The sequence below is a fragment of the Bos taurus genome, chromosome 11 (genome assembly GCF_002263795.3).
Source record: "Bos taurus isolate L1 Dominette 01449 registration number 42190680 breed Hereford chromosome 11, ARS-UCD2.0, whole genome shotgun sequence".
Classification (NCBI taxonomy): domain Eukaryota; kingdom Metazoa; phylum Chordata; class Mammalia; order Artiodactyla; family Bovidae; genus Bos; species Bos taurus.
Window position 1 is genome coordinate 43,207,622 of NC_037338.1, and position 14,161 is coordinate 43,221,782.

Here is a 14,161-nt window from a genome sequence, read left to right on the forward strand (position 1 = left end):
TAACTGAGCCACAAGGAATTTTTATCACTCATTTGTAGACCTAACTTATTTGTGTCACTAATTTCTAAGGAACGGGGCGCTATCACAATGACAATAGAGTGTCTGATGTGGAACTCTTTCCTCCTATCATCTTTTCCCCTTATAAAATCTGCCCCAAATTTCCTGGTGTGAGTAATAAAGAAGTTTTATGTTTGTTTGTTTGTCTGCATTAAGATATATTTGCTGAAGGTTTGGGAACCTAAAATTAGAATATTTAATAAACAACTATTGATATTCATCACCTTCTTTGGGATTTACCACTAACCCAGTGACATTATCTTTCTTGAGCTAAATTAAAAGACAAACTCAAATCCTGCATAGTAGCCACCAAAAGCATATATTTGAAAAACAGAATTCAGTGTGCCATATTATGCATTATTTAATGGTATGCAAATTGTAAGTCAGACAGTTAGGAAAACTACACTTCAGCATTAATAAACAGCAATACTACTACTACATTAATTATGATATTGCTATGATTTATTCCCAAGTTTTGCATTTTGATTCTCCTTGAAAATTTATGCCATCTGATAAGCAGTAACCTATTTTCCCTCCTGCACCTCCTACCCATCCCTCAAATCTGTCCCTCCTTCTCACCCGATAGGTGTCTGCAGGACATGGGTTCAGAAACACAGTTCTAAAGCAGCTGCATTGTCTTATAAGCATTCATAATTAAAGAACAAACAAACACCACCTAAAGCTCCAACATTTATTGTGTCAATGTTAAGCACACTTCTTAAAAGACAACATAGAATGTATAGAAACAAGGGGTTTGGGGAACTCATGCTCATTTCCACAAGACAGGGAATTGGGTTGGCTGGTCTCAGAGGGGCCGGGACGGCTCTCAGAGCAGCGGTGGTCCACAGACCCTCTCTAGGGGACTGATTCACTGTTCCAATGTGGGTCTGTTTTTTTGTTTTTACTTTTTATTAAAAAATATAAATAAAATGACACTGCAGGCCCAGGCAGGAAGGACACTGCAGGACTCTGTCTTCGCACAACGGCTTCTTGGAGGCTACTGTCAGAAAACATCACAAACTAGCAGGATGACAGACCACGCAGATGTCGGCTGGGCGGCTCGCGTCCACCCCGCCCCTGGGGGTTCAAATTTTCTCAGAACTTAAGGGTTCTCGAGCTTCCATCCGAAAACTGCCACACATCTTGAGCTCTCTGGGCACTACGCCGAATGGGGGTGTGTGAAGAACCTAGAAAGAGGTTGGAGACAGAGGAGGGAGGAAAAAAAAAAAAATACAGGTGTGACTTGGCCCAGTGATTTTCTGTTCTCTAACTAGCTTTTTAAAAATTACAACTTAAACACAGGTTGAGCCACCGGCATCTTAAGCATGATTTAAACCTGAATCTCCCCACCTCCCCCCAGATCTCTGACCTCTGAGTTCTTTCCCACACCTCTCTCCCCTTCTCCCCCAAAGGACCCAGACCCCCTCCCCATCCCAGGATAGTCCTAATAAGCTGGGGACACACCTGGAAGGAACACTTGCCCTTATGACTGAGCAAACTGAGTAGGAAACAGTCCTTTGGTTGAGGAGAACAGGGGAGGGGGGAGGGAGGGGGACATTTCCTTAAAATAATAATAAAATTATAAAGAAACAAAAAAATAAAAATTGATGTAAAAGCAGCACAACGAAAACATGAAATGTTATCAAGTTCAACGTCAAAGCAGCCAACGATTTACAAGAGGCGAACAAATCTCTGAAGAGGAAACCAGAACTCAAAACAGTTGTTCCCAAATGGCACCAAAAACTGCCTGTAGTTTCTTTCAAACATGCAGTTTTCTTTTCTTTTTTTTTCTTTTTGTGAGGGGGCAAGGCAGTGATGGAGGGAAGAAGGGAGTGGTTATTTTCCTTCGGGGCTCCTCCCTTGCTGTGTACATTGACTTGAAGCAGCAGAACTGGGAGTCCGGATGTGGGATGTGCCGAGGAAGAGGGCTACCACTGTGGCATTCCAGGCTTCGTTGCCATGGCGACCCGAAGCAGGGGCCTGGGGCCTCCTCTCCCCTGACTTGGCGCCGCAGGAGGCCCCAGGGTCTGGAGCTCGGCTGCTTTCCGAAAACCCCCCCTGAGCGTGGAGACCTGAGCTGAGGGGCCTGCTGTATCCAGGTGGGCTCTGGGGAATCCCCATTCCGGGCCCAGCCCTAAGTCACTGTCGTTGAAGCTCCTTTGGCTGATACCCTCTTCAAGCCACTTTGTCAGCCTGTTACCGATATTTAAAATCCTAACAGACAAAGTATATAGCTAGCATGGGCATGCACCACGTCCACCATTATTTAAAAACACAGCCCCCACCATGGGTTTGGGGGCCCTGCTTTAGAGGACAGACCTTGGGGAAATGGCTTAATTTGCCTTTTCTGCCATCTTGTAAAGACCTGATAAATGCTCCCTTTATCACTTTACAGAAAGGAAAAACAGTATTTGGATCAACCATTGAGTTGCGTTCGGCCAAGTTTAGGTTCTTGACTACAATAACCCATGTGAACTGTATTGGTCTCCTTTCCCACGTGAAAGGGAGGAATTGATCGCCTCCCATGATCATGAATGACACTGGGAAATAGAGAGAGAGAGAGAAACAGGCCCATCCCCCTAAAGGCTGATTCATTGGCCATGTGTTTTACTAAATGAAACAGTGGCCTAATGGGATAACAAGATGACAGCAAGCAAAAGTGCAGACCCAACAATCCATGTCTACCATTTGTAGCTAAAGCAGCCCTGGAGTAAATGTACATCATCCCAATTCCATCTATGTGTTCTGATGTTCATGTCCCTAAAAAGGGGTTCATTTATTTTTATTGGGAAAGTGGCAGGGCCTCAGAAGACAGGAAAATTTGCTAAGTGGCTAACGCCTTTTGAAAGCTAACAATCGTTAAAAATCTAACAATCTTTTAAAAAACATTTTTTTCCAAGCAGGTTTAAAGAGCACTGCCAATCCCATCCTTATACCAGCAAAAGTCCCACAATTTTTTTTTCTTTTTAAATGGGAAGTCTCGGGGGTGGGGAGAGAAAAAAAAAAAGAGTATAGTATGTGAACATTCTTGAAAACACCAGGCCCAGGGACAATGGAGGAACAAATCATAATGAAGAACACACGATTACAAAACATTCATAGGAAATCATGGAGCAGGGGAGTGGTTTAAAAAATGAAAATTCTGAATTTCCTCCCTCACTCTCTGAGAGTAAAGTGTTTGAAGCAGGACAAGGTGGGGCCTGAGGCTTCTCAACTCCTTTTCAGGAAGGCCTGACATATCCCAGTACCTTTTAACAAACTTTTAGTGTCTGTGAACAAACCATCTCATTTCCTTATTTCCCCAAATGAAATGATATCTAACCCCCACCACCACTTCCTTTCAAGTTCTCACTTCCAGCATTATGAATATATACAGGATGAACTTATTGCATATACAGAAATGGTATTTAAATAAACATTTCTATCACAGAATGCCCTGGGAAAAAACTCGGCTACTTCACACTTCCTGCCAGTGCTGGTACAAATGAAGAACCAATCTTACTTCTTAGCAACCTTTAAAATACGTCCATCTCACTCTTTCTGTAAGTCCTAAACAGAGAGAGGACTGTATGTGGTTTGCGGATAAAGGTACTACATGTAAGGCAGAGTGTCTCGGTTAAAATCTGTGAGACATAGTTATTTACTGTACTCCTGTTTATTGTTTTCAAAATGAAGATAAAAGAGAACATTTTAAGCACCAGGCATTCAAGTATGTAGAGAACATTGCATTCAACACATCAGGGGTGTCACATAAATGTAACTTGAGAATCCTGAAATGTGTTCATCCTTATTATTTCTTTGTTTTAAAAAACTTTACCATGAATTCATCTACTGTTGGAAATGTTTTTTATTATTTAAATTAAGCTTTTTAATTTTAGTGTTCCGGATGCAAGATGTCATTTATAAGCTATCTTCTTGTTGCCTAGGTTTTCAGGCTTCTATTATTCACACAGCTTCAGGAATAATATTTTATAGGAGGGTTTCAATAACTCAGGAGATTGAGAACCCTGAAGAACCTGTCTCCCAATAAATTTATTTAACTTTGGGATTATGTAAATCAAACATAATTTGTGATTTATCACCAAATGTTTGCACCCCTCCCCAGTCCCCGTTTGATTTAAGGAATTTGAGCATACAAGCATAGAGTATCCACCATTAATTCTGTCTGTCAGGATGCAAAACCTCATTACACTAAGAGCATCATATACGGAGAAATTAAAATGAATACTGTATATAAAACCTTCGCAGCTGTACTCACAGCTCCTAATAAAGCAGTGATAGGAACACACAGCACTTTTATGGACATTTAATATGGTGAAGCAGAAGTCACCATATCTGAAGCTGGCATGGCACTGAAGACTATTTCTCTATGTCTTGAACAGCATTCTGGTTGCGTTGGTGAAGTAAACTTGTCTAAAACACATATATCTCCCCTCACTTCACTGCCAACTATCACCTTCTGCAAGTACCCCCTCATGCCACCCCAGCTCCTCTACTATACTCTCCCAAATCATCTCTTACCAGATTCTTCTCTGCCTCTCTGCTTTCCACCCAATCTGACTTTTAAAAGAGTACACCTACTTTCTCTGTATTTTAGAAGGATAAAACTATTCTTGCCTCAGACAAAAGGCATTCCGTGAAAAGGCCACCTCACAAGGCACCAGGGCATAAGAACTGAGCAACAGAAATGCTACCACAAGACAACAGAATGGCTTTTGTTTTGGTTTTTACAAAAATAAGAACAATGTCGTATCCATTCATCTACACTGGGAACAGGGAGACAGTATCACAGAGGTACGTGTGTAGATGCTGCAACATGCAGTATTTGTAAAAATGACAACACAGATTTCTAAGGAGGGGCTTTTAAGACAGACCTAACTTGCTTTTCAAAGATGTTGTTTCATTTTATGTCTGTTGGTAGGCCAAAAGATAACTAAAGGGTATCCCCACTCTCATTTGCTATCAGTCAAAAAGACTCTGTAAAAACAGCTAAAACATCTGTCCCATCTAGGGTTCCTTAGGCTCTTAGAATCACAGAGCAAACCCTCATGTATCTCAGGAAATCAGTGGCTGATTCCACACATTTGGCTAAAACTGGCTAAACTCCTAAACTCCTAGCTACTGCTTTCTTTTTCTCTCTCTTTTTTTACCTGATGCTTTCATTTCTGGATTTTTAGATTTGAGGGGTGGGGTTATTTTGGGTATGAGGAAAGACTCTTACTCAGAAAGAAAAGAGCTGATTAAAAAAAAAAAAAAAAAACACCTTTTTTACATTATGTTCTACCATAGGGCAGGTTGGGAGAATAGAAAAGAACTTTCAGACAAGAACAGCAAAAAAAATCCAGAGGGAATAAAAGTTTAAGATGCTATTACCAGAAAGTTTTTCATTTATATCTGAATGGATTACTGCTAAGAGATGGAGGGAAAGTTTTTAACATCAGACTGAAAACACTTTCCATTTCTTGAAAATTATTCTAGAACTATAAAGTCTAAAAACTATTTCCATGGCTTGAGATATGTCTATTTTAATATAGTAAGTACTTTATGTTCCTTTAGGGTATAATACACGCATCAAAATGCCCATAGAAATAATCCTGAAAAAGACTGACTGGCCTTCTCTTAAAACCTGTTATTTTCTTGAAAGTAATTTACAGAGTGTGTCAAATGAGGACACAAGAAGCTTACATTGTGTACTTTAATTTTTTTATTTTTTTCAATAAAGGGACAAAATGGGTGTATGAACAGGTTAATGCAGACAACTGCCAAAAAAACACAGACAGTGGTTTTTCCAATAGAACTTAACAAAGACCAGAAACAAATACAATAAAAAGCCAGGTTGTAATGACCTTTGGTCATCCAAATAAAAAAAAAATAAAAACAAAGAAAAATAAAAGATCAAATTAAGTGCCTCTGTTTTGAACAGGGCACATAAGCAATAATAAATAGTGACTCCCATAGTAAAAGATAAAATTTCAAGTTACGACAAACAGCTTTCATTACAGGAATAGAAAAGGCCAATAACAAAATATTCTGCATTGCCATTTACAAAAAAGTATTGACTAAAGCGGGCTTTCTCTTTAATATGCTTTGCATATGAAATTCTTTCCAATCTAAATATAAAGCACCATTTAGTTTTTGGCAATGAAAAAAACTGCAAAACATTGGTTTTTTTTTTTTTTTTTTCCTTTTTTTTTTCTTTCTTTCTTTTACTGCATATGAAGGTAAGATGCTGGAATGTAGGGTGAGAGAAGGAAAGGGACAAAAAGCACACTACATAACAAACCAACGTTATTAGCTTGCAGTACTGCATACAGTATGGCCGCAGGAAAAAGGAACAAAAAGGATATGTACAACCCCTATGACAGCCATCCGTGTGACATTCTAGCAGGCTCCCCCAAACCGCCATTATATGGCTTTTCATCTGTACAATGTCACACTTTTTTGTTTCTCTCTCTTTTTTTTTTGAAGCATACAAATAATTTGCACTATATTATCCTGCCAAATTAAAAAAATATACTGTGGCAGCCTGTCTTTTTTTTTTTTTCCACTACCAAAAAAGGTACATTGATACCTTTTAAGAGAACAAGCAACAGTTAAAAATACAAGCTTCAATATAAATACTATAGTGCCTAACACTAGATGAACATTTAATTCAAATACCATTCTAGAAATACAGAAAAAAGACCATAAATGTGTTTTAGCATAGGAATCAACATGAGTGTGCATTTTCCTATATTTAAGTACTATATAATCTTAAACCTTTCCCCAATGTATGTTTTTTTTTTTTTACAACCTGAAGAGCGGTGTGTATCCAAGGCATAGAATTTCCACTACCATTTTTAAATGGATAACAAGTCTTGTAACACCACCAAGACAATGGAACCCTAAAATGCAGTTCCCCCCTAAACATAATGAAGTGTTTTTTTAAAAAATTTTTTTCTTAACATTTATATTTAAAAAAGTTTTGTACAAAAAAATCCTTGCACTGTAGAAGCGAAAGCAATCATTCATCTCTATGGTAAGTGTATTCTGTTTTCCATTCACAGCGCTTGCAATGTTGAGTCCGAGTAAGTAAGCTCATTAGTCAAGTAAATGGCTGGCAAAGTTTTTTTTTAGTTTTTTTTTAAAAAATGCTCATCAATGAGATTGTGTTCAAATTATTTTTTTCAGCATTCTTGCAACTTTTCCCTTAAGCATAGACCTGTAAACTGGGAAAATTGTACAGTGCACTTAATTGTCCTATCTGAGCAGGTTTATTTTATACTCAACCTCTGTATCTCTGATTAGAGAAAAGATACAGATATTACAGGCAGAGTCAAGTGCTATTTGAACACCAACTCGGGCAGATGCTAGCTTAATAAAAAGAAAGGAAAAGAAAAGAAAAAATTAAAAAAATAAAATAAAAACAATGAATCCTCTTCCATGTTAACACAAATAGCACACAGTGTATGGAAAAGAAATGAAGTACAACTTTTAGGGAGCACAGACATATATCCTGCTACTCTTAAAATTCTTTTTCTTCTTTTTTAAGAATGTCACATTTAAACACAAGTCTTAAGAATTCATAGTTAATCATCATTGTATCAATATTAGCTTATACACCTGTTCTAGTTTAAAATGGCAAAGAGTACCATGTTGTGCTAATAAATCACATATTTTTCCCCCTCTGTTACCCTCTGTCAAACCTTATTGTCAGTCTCTTCTTTTTAACATGCTATTCGAGGTCCTAACGTTTATTGTTCGATTGTCCATTTGACAACCAAGTAGGTCTGGATCTATTTCTTCTGGTGCCAGAACTTTTCTTCAAAAGACATTATTTAAAACAAGTTATCTTCATAAAATGAATTCCTTACTAATGTATTTAATCATGTTTCAGGGCCTTTGCACGTTGCACATTCAATTTAATCATCAGTTAAAAAAAATAAAACTTTGGGCAAAAGAGCCCACTTCTTTTAAGCTCTCACCAGGAGCAAAATAGCTTTTATACTGGTATAATCAGTTTTGCTTACAAGATTAAACGAAAGGGAAAATGATGATTAACTAGGACAACGGGTCATATTTTTAGGTAGCCATTGTTGTGAGAAATACAATATAGAATTATACTCTAGGTCCTAAGGTTTATTACCTCACCCAATGCTGATTTAAGCTACAAGTTTATAACAAGTAGAAAGAACCATCAATGTGGTTGTAATAGATCCAAGGCACTCATATTTTAAAACCAAATGATAGAATAAACTTTTTTCTGTTAGTTTGTCAATTCAAGGCCTTTTCTTCCTCTCCAATTGATAATATTTAACCCTTTAGAGACAGACGTTTACTGTGTAGATTTTCTTTCAGTGCCATCTATTCTGTCTATAGAGGGTTAATCCAAAGACTGTTTTTCCTCCTCACGTTATAAAAGAAAACTGTACATGATATGTATTACAGAATGTATGCAGCATGGTCTTTTTCTCTCTCTCTCTCTTTTTCTCTCAGAACGGAACTGGAAACAGCAACGGTGTTTTCTCAGCAACGAATCGGGGACAATTTAAAATAGCCGTAACATACCATACATGCTGTCTAAGTTTAAAAAAGAAAAAAAAAAAAAAAAACATACACAACATGTAAATTATTGCACAAGAGAAAGGCTCAAAGTTTGCGTAAAATGCAATAGTATTGCCCCATACAGATCATGCATTCAAACGGTGAGAACATAAAGGAAAAAAAGAAAAAGAAAAAAAGGAAAAAAAAAAAAAAAACACAGGTGTGCTGGTGACAAGCACTCTCATTTTCTTAGCTTCCGTTACTTCTGTTTGTTTGTTTGTTTAAATCACATGGGACTAGAAAAAAATCCTACAGGTTGTGGGGCTGGAGGGCGATGGGGAAGAGGGGCGGGGAATGGTGAAAAAAGGAGGTGGCAGGTGGGAGTGAGGGAGGGGGTATTCATATACCTCTATTCAGTTTTTATATCATTATTCAACACTCGATCACTGTGCCATTTTTTCATGTGTTTCTCCAGAGTACTGTACACGCTAAAAGGCATCTTACAAATTTCACATTTGTAAACGTCCTTCCCCACCTGGCCATGCGTTTTCATGTGCCTGGTGAGCTTGCTACTCTGGGCACAGGCATAGTTGCACAGCTCGCATTTATAAGGCCTTTCGCCCGTGTGGCTTCTCCTGTGGACAGTGAGATTGCTACAGTTCTTGAAGACTTTCCCACAGTACTCACAAGTGTCGCTGCGTCTGCCCTCTTTTGAGCTGGGCCTGCCCGGGCCCGGACCACTAATATGGGGCGTGCTCCCTCCACTTCCCGTGCCGCTGCGCCCCGAGATCCCTCCGTCCAGCTCCCCGGGCGGCGTGGAGAAGCGCAAGCTCCCGTTCTCCGAGGAGTGCTCCGACGAGGAGGCGAAAGGCGATTGTCTGGAGTCTCCGAAGCTCAGGAAGGGATCTTTGAGCTGCCTGGAGGCTGCGTAGCCGGCTAGCCACTGCGAGTACACGTTCTCCGTGTTGGGCATCGCGGCGGGAGGCAGGTCGAACTCCTTCTCGAGCTTGATGCGCTTGGAGAAGGGGCTCAGCGAGCTGGGGCTGCCCAGCAGCAGCTTTTTGGACAGACCCCCCGAGGCCGACTCACCCGGGGAGCAGCCGCGGCCGTTAACAGTGCCATCGTCTATGCGGTCCGACTCGCCGGCCACCGAGTCTTCGTCGCAAGTGTCCCTGTGGCCCTCGGCCTCGGCCAGGTGGCCGCGCTTATGCTTCTCGCCCAGGACCTGGTGGAAGGCCTCGCTGAAGTGCTGCATGGAGCTGAGCACCATGCCCTGCATGACGTCCGGCAGGGGGCGGCCCTCGTCGCCCACGCCCACCACCGCGCCCCGCGAGCTGTTCTCGTGGTGGCGCGCTGCCTCCAGGCTCAGCCCGAAGCCGTAGTCCACCCTCTCGCTCTCCGTCAGCTCCTCCTCCTCCTCTTCCTCCTCTTCCTCCTCTTCCTCGTCGTCCTCCTCGTCCTCCTCGTCCCCGTTCTCCGGGATCAGGTTGGGGTCGTTCTCGCTCTTGAACTTGGCCACCACGGACTTGAGCGCGCTGCTGGCGCTGCCCACCAGGTCGCTGGTGCCCGGTTCCGGGGAGCTGGCGGTGGAGAGGCCGTCGTCCGACTTGACCGTCATGGGGGACGACTTGTGCATGTGCGTCTTCATGTGGCGCTTCAGCTTGCTGGCCTGCGTGCACGCGTGGTCGCACAGGTTGCACTTGTAGGGCTTCTCGCCCGTGTGGCTGCGCCGGTGCACCACCAGGTTGCTCTGAAATTTGAACGTCTTGCCGCAGAACTCACACGACTTGGACTTGACCGGGGGCTGGGAGGGAGGAGGGGCGGATTGCAGAGGAGGGAGGGGGGGCGTCGCCAGGAAGGGCGGCTTGCTACCTGGCTGGAATGGTTGCAGTAACCTTTGCATAGGGCTGGGCCGGCCGGGGGACAGCGGTGGGCTAGACGTGTTCCCTGCCAGCTCTCTAAGTCTCCTAGAGAAATCCATGGCGGGAGGCTCCATAGCCATTGGATTCAACCGCAGCACCCTGTCAAAGGCACTCGGGTGATGGGTGGCCAGGGCCATCTCTTCCGCCCCCAGGCGCTCTATGCGGTGGGGGTCCAAGTGATGTCTCGGTGGTGGACTAAACAGGGGGGGAGTGGGTGGAAAGCGCCCTTCTGCCAGGCCGGAAGCCTCTCTGGATACTGATCCTGGTATTCTTAGCAGGTTAAAGGGGTTATTGTCTGCAATATGAATCCCATGGAGAGGTGGCTGGGAAGGACATTCTGCACCTAGTCCTGAAGGGATACCAACCCGCGGGGTCAGGGGACTTCCGTGTTCGCTTTCTAAGTAGATTCTTAATCCATGAGTGTTCTGTGCGTGTTGCAAGAGAAACCATGCACTGGTGAATGGCTGTTTGCAAGTTGTACATGTGTAGCTGCTGGGCTCATCTTTACCTGCAAAATAATACAACACCAACATCAATGTTTAATCACCGAGGAGGGCATCAGCAATTGCTTATTTATGTTCCACCTCCAGCCTTCCCTTCCCCCAGCTGTCAACCCCAAGGCCTAAGCCCTCGCTGATCCTATCCCCTGTGCCTAGAATGAGCTGGTACACCTGGGGATTGGTGCCCAACAAATGTCTGTCAAAGCAGTCTTCCTGCCATTTGACTCAGTGCTAAGCATTTTAAATCCAGTCTTTAAAGCAGAAAAATCTAGACCAATCCAAGCTCAAGGATGAGGATCCCTACATTCTAGGAAGTTCAACAACTATCTTACAAATTTTCCAATCTTCACCAGCTGTGTTTTTTGGGACAAGCCATTTCATCTGTGTCTCTGTTTCCTCCTCCATGAAGTGAGGGACTTGGACAAGGTGACCTAAAGGAAAGTCTCCTGCTTCCTAAAACCCCCTGGGTGGCAGGTAAACTTTCTAAATAGGCGATCATTTCATGGAGATATCAAAAAAGAGGTTAACTCATTACAATTCTGTATGGCCCTAGAAATGCTTTTAATCTTCACCTGAAACACACTAGTTGTTGATATTGTTAAACATGAGAAAGTCCTTGTGAAATAATTACATGGAAGAGAGACTAGTAAAATCTCACATCCCAGCCTGTGTGAGGGGCAGTGAGTCCTAATTCTGGTTCCATAACACCCCGTGGGGATTCCCATGTTTATCTCAAGGGATGCTGCAAAAAAATCTCAAAAGAGAAATTTAATTCAGACTTAACCAATGGGCCGTATCAAATCTTCAGGAGTTGTCCCCCCAAGTCAAACAAATGCAAGTCTAGAGAAGTTAGGAGGAGTGTCTGGTGCCAACTTAAGCAGACACGGCATCCGAATTGAAGAACAGTTAAAGCAGCCAGCACCATGACGGGCAGCAGGCTGAGAAATGCTACACTGGCCTCCTCCTCATTATTTTGAGAGGCTAACAACGTGAACCAAATTATACAACATCCTGCGCCCTCAGCTGAGCCTCAGCTCCAGTTGAGAAAGAAACAGAAAGATACAGTTCAGCTAGTCAACTCTCTGGCCAGTCGCCAAGCCGTCTGGAGAGGGGCCCTGCTTAAGTCACATTATTTCTTTCTCGCTGAAAAGAACCCGAGAGTGGGAAATGCCGCCGTGGCAAAGAAGGGGCCAGCTTGACTTCCCAATCATTCTTTTTTGGAGCTAGCTAAATTAAAAAAAAAAACATATAAATCAAGGGAGTCACTAACAGTTTACCAGCCATCTCAGCGTTTGAAAGGGCACAGAAGGGCACAGATGCTGGTGGCCAGAGGACTAGGATGAGAAACATCAGTAACTCCCCAGGAATTTCAAGAAAAGACACTTAAAACACAAGCAGGAAATATTCTTAGGTCCCCCCTCTTAAGGGTTGGGAAGATCCCCTGGAGGAGGGCACGGTGACCCACTGCAGTATTCATCCCTGGAGAATCCCATGAGCAGAGGAGCTTGGCGGCTACAGTCCATAGGGTCACAAAGAGTCGGACAAGACTGAAGAGACTTAGCACACATGCCCTTTTTGAGAGGCATTCCTTAAGGCCACAGATACTATTTGTCAGTAACTTTTGAAAAAGGGAAAAATTCACCACGGAGTTAAAAGAGTGGGAATGAGGAATGAATCAATTATGATTCCTCCATTTAGCCAATCAGAAAGAGAAGCTGGCAGCATCTTCTCAGGAGCCCCAAACACTCGTATTCCAAAACAAGCCAGCCTCACTCAAGCGCTTGTCTGAAGAGTGGACTCCTGGCCCTGACCTGGTAATTTACTTTACAATGCATTTATAATCTCACTCAATATATCCCACTCCTGGGTAAATCTCTTTAACAAGATTAGATGATAAGATACCAAAATTAGGTTTCAAACATTTGCCTGCCTAATGTGGAAGGGGAAAAAAAAAAGGCAGAAAGATTTTGAAAGAAAATGCTGACATTAGTATCACATTATCTGTCTATTTTTGTTTGCCTCCTCACTTCAAAAAGAAATAAAAAGCATCATTGAGAGTATTTTCATAAATTTTTTGTTGTTGTTGAACAATGACTTGGGTCCTAAATAGGCAGGAAAAAAACTATCTGGTTCCAACTACCGTGACCCTCAGTGGCTTTCTCCTTTGACTCTCTAGGACTCTGTGTTATTATCATACATTTAGCCTGACGATCTGAATTGGGTAAGTAAAAAGGAGATTTGTCAGCTGAAGAAAGTCCTTAACAGTTTCATCACTACCAATGCCTTTAAATAGTATTTTACCTTATAATATTCTATTGAAACCCAGGACTGGACCTATAATTAGCAGTGCTGGTTTTGCAGGCACTATGAACAAATTCCAAAATCTATAGCACTCCATTAAGGATCTCATCTAGGTCCTTTTGAAAAGGCTTAAATGAGGAAAGTCCATTTTATTTTGCTGCCCTGAGCTTTCTCAAATTTTGTTTTTCAGAGCCAGTTATGTGATCATGCTACAGTATGTTAACACTGGGCTTTTACCCTCCCCTCTCTCTCATACATCAGGTCAGAGAAAATGGCATTTTCTCTTATAATGAGCACACAACATACAGTTTTCACTACCTCATTTTAGTATTCCCATCAACTAGATATTCTAGATCATGAGGGCAGCTAGTGTAATCGTAATGTCAATGAGAAGGGCTGTTACGATTGAGACTAAAGATTACATGGAAAGAGCTGCTTTGAAACTAGTAATTATTACCAGTCCACTAATAGCGAATGATGCATCACAGTCTCACCATATAATCTGTATTTCACTCGGCTCATGCCAGTGCACCATATTATATTACAGTGCTCACAGACTCTAAATTCCTAAACTGCAGTCATCAATAAATGTGTTACTTGCCATAATTTGTGAAATTACTTTGTTCATAACATCTTTGATGGTTTAGAAAGACCAGAATTGATTTCCTGCGTGGCAAAATTAGGGCTACATTGATTTATTGACGTGTAAAATATAATAATATTCTTCATTTACCCTGATGAAAATCAACTTCTCAATTTGAGAGCCTCATTGGGCATTCAGGGGGATTGTTTTGATTTAGAGCAATAACCGGAGATCTGGCCTCGAGCAGAGGAACTCTGAGGCATCAAAACGGTTAA

The 14,161-nt window shown here is 41.9% G+C and overlaps 1 protein-coding gene across 15 annotated transcripts in view; it reads right to left on the minus strand.

Annotated features, from left to right (window-relative positions):
* Positions 1-734: 734 nt before the first annotated feature.
* The window catches only part of BCL11A (BCL11 transcription factor A), a 101,540-nt gene continuing 88,113 nt past the window's right edge, over positions 735-14,161 (minus strand). For 5 of the 15 annotated variants that reach the window (XM_015473446.3, XM_015473445.3, XM_015473444.3 and 2 more), the window contains one exon: positions 6,554-11,010. In XM_015473446.3, the coding sequence (XP_015328932.1) occupies positions 8,990-11,010 (2,021 nt within the window). In that variant the 3' untranslated portion in view covers positions 6,554-8,989. Of the gene's footprint in view, positions 1,245-6,553; positions 11,011-14,161 lie in introns of those variants that run through there. The other 10 variants (XM_059891379.1, NM_001076121.2, XM_059891378.1 and 7 more) reach the window with 3 other exon arrangements.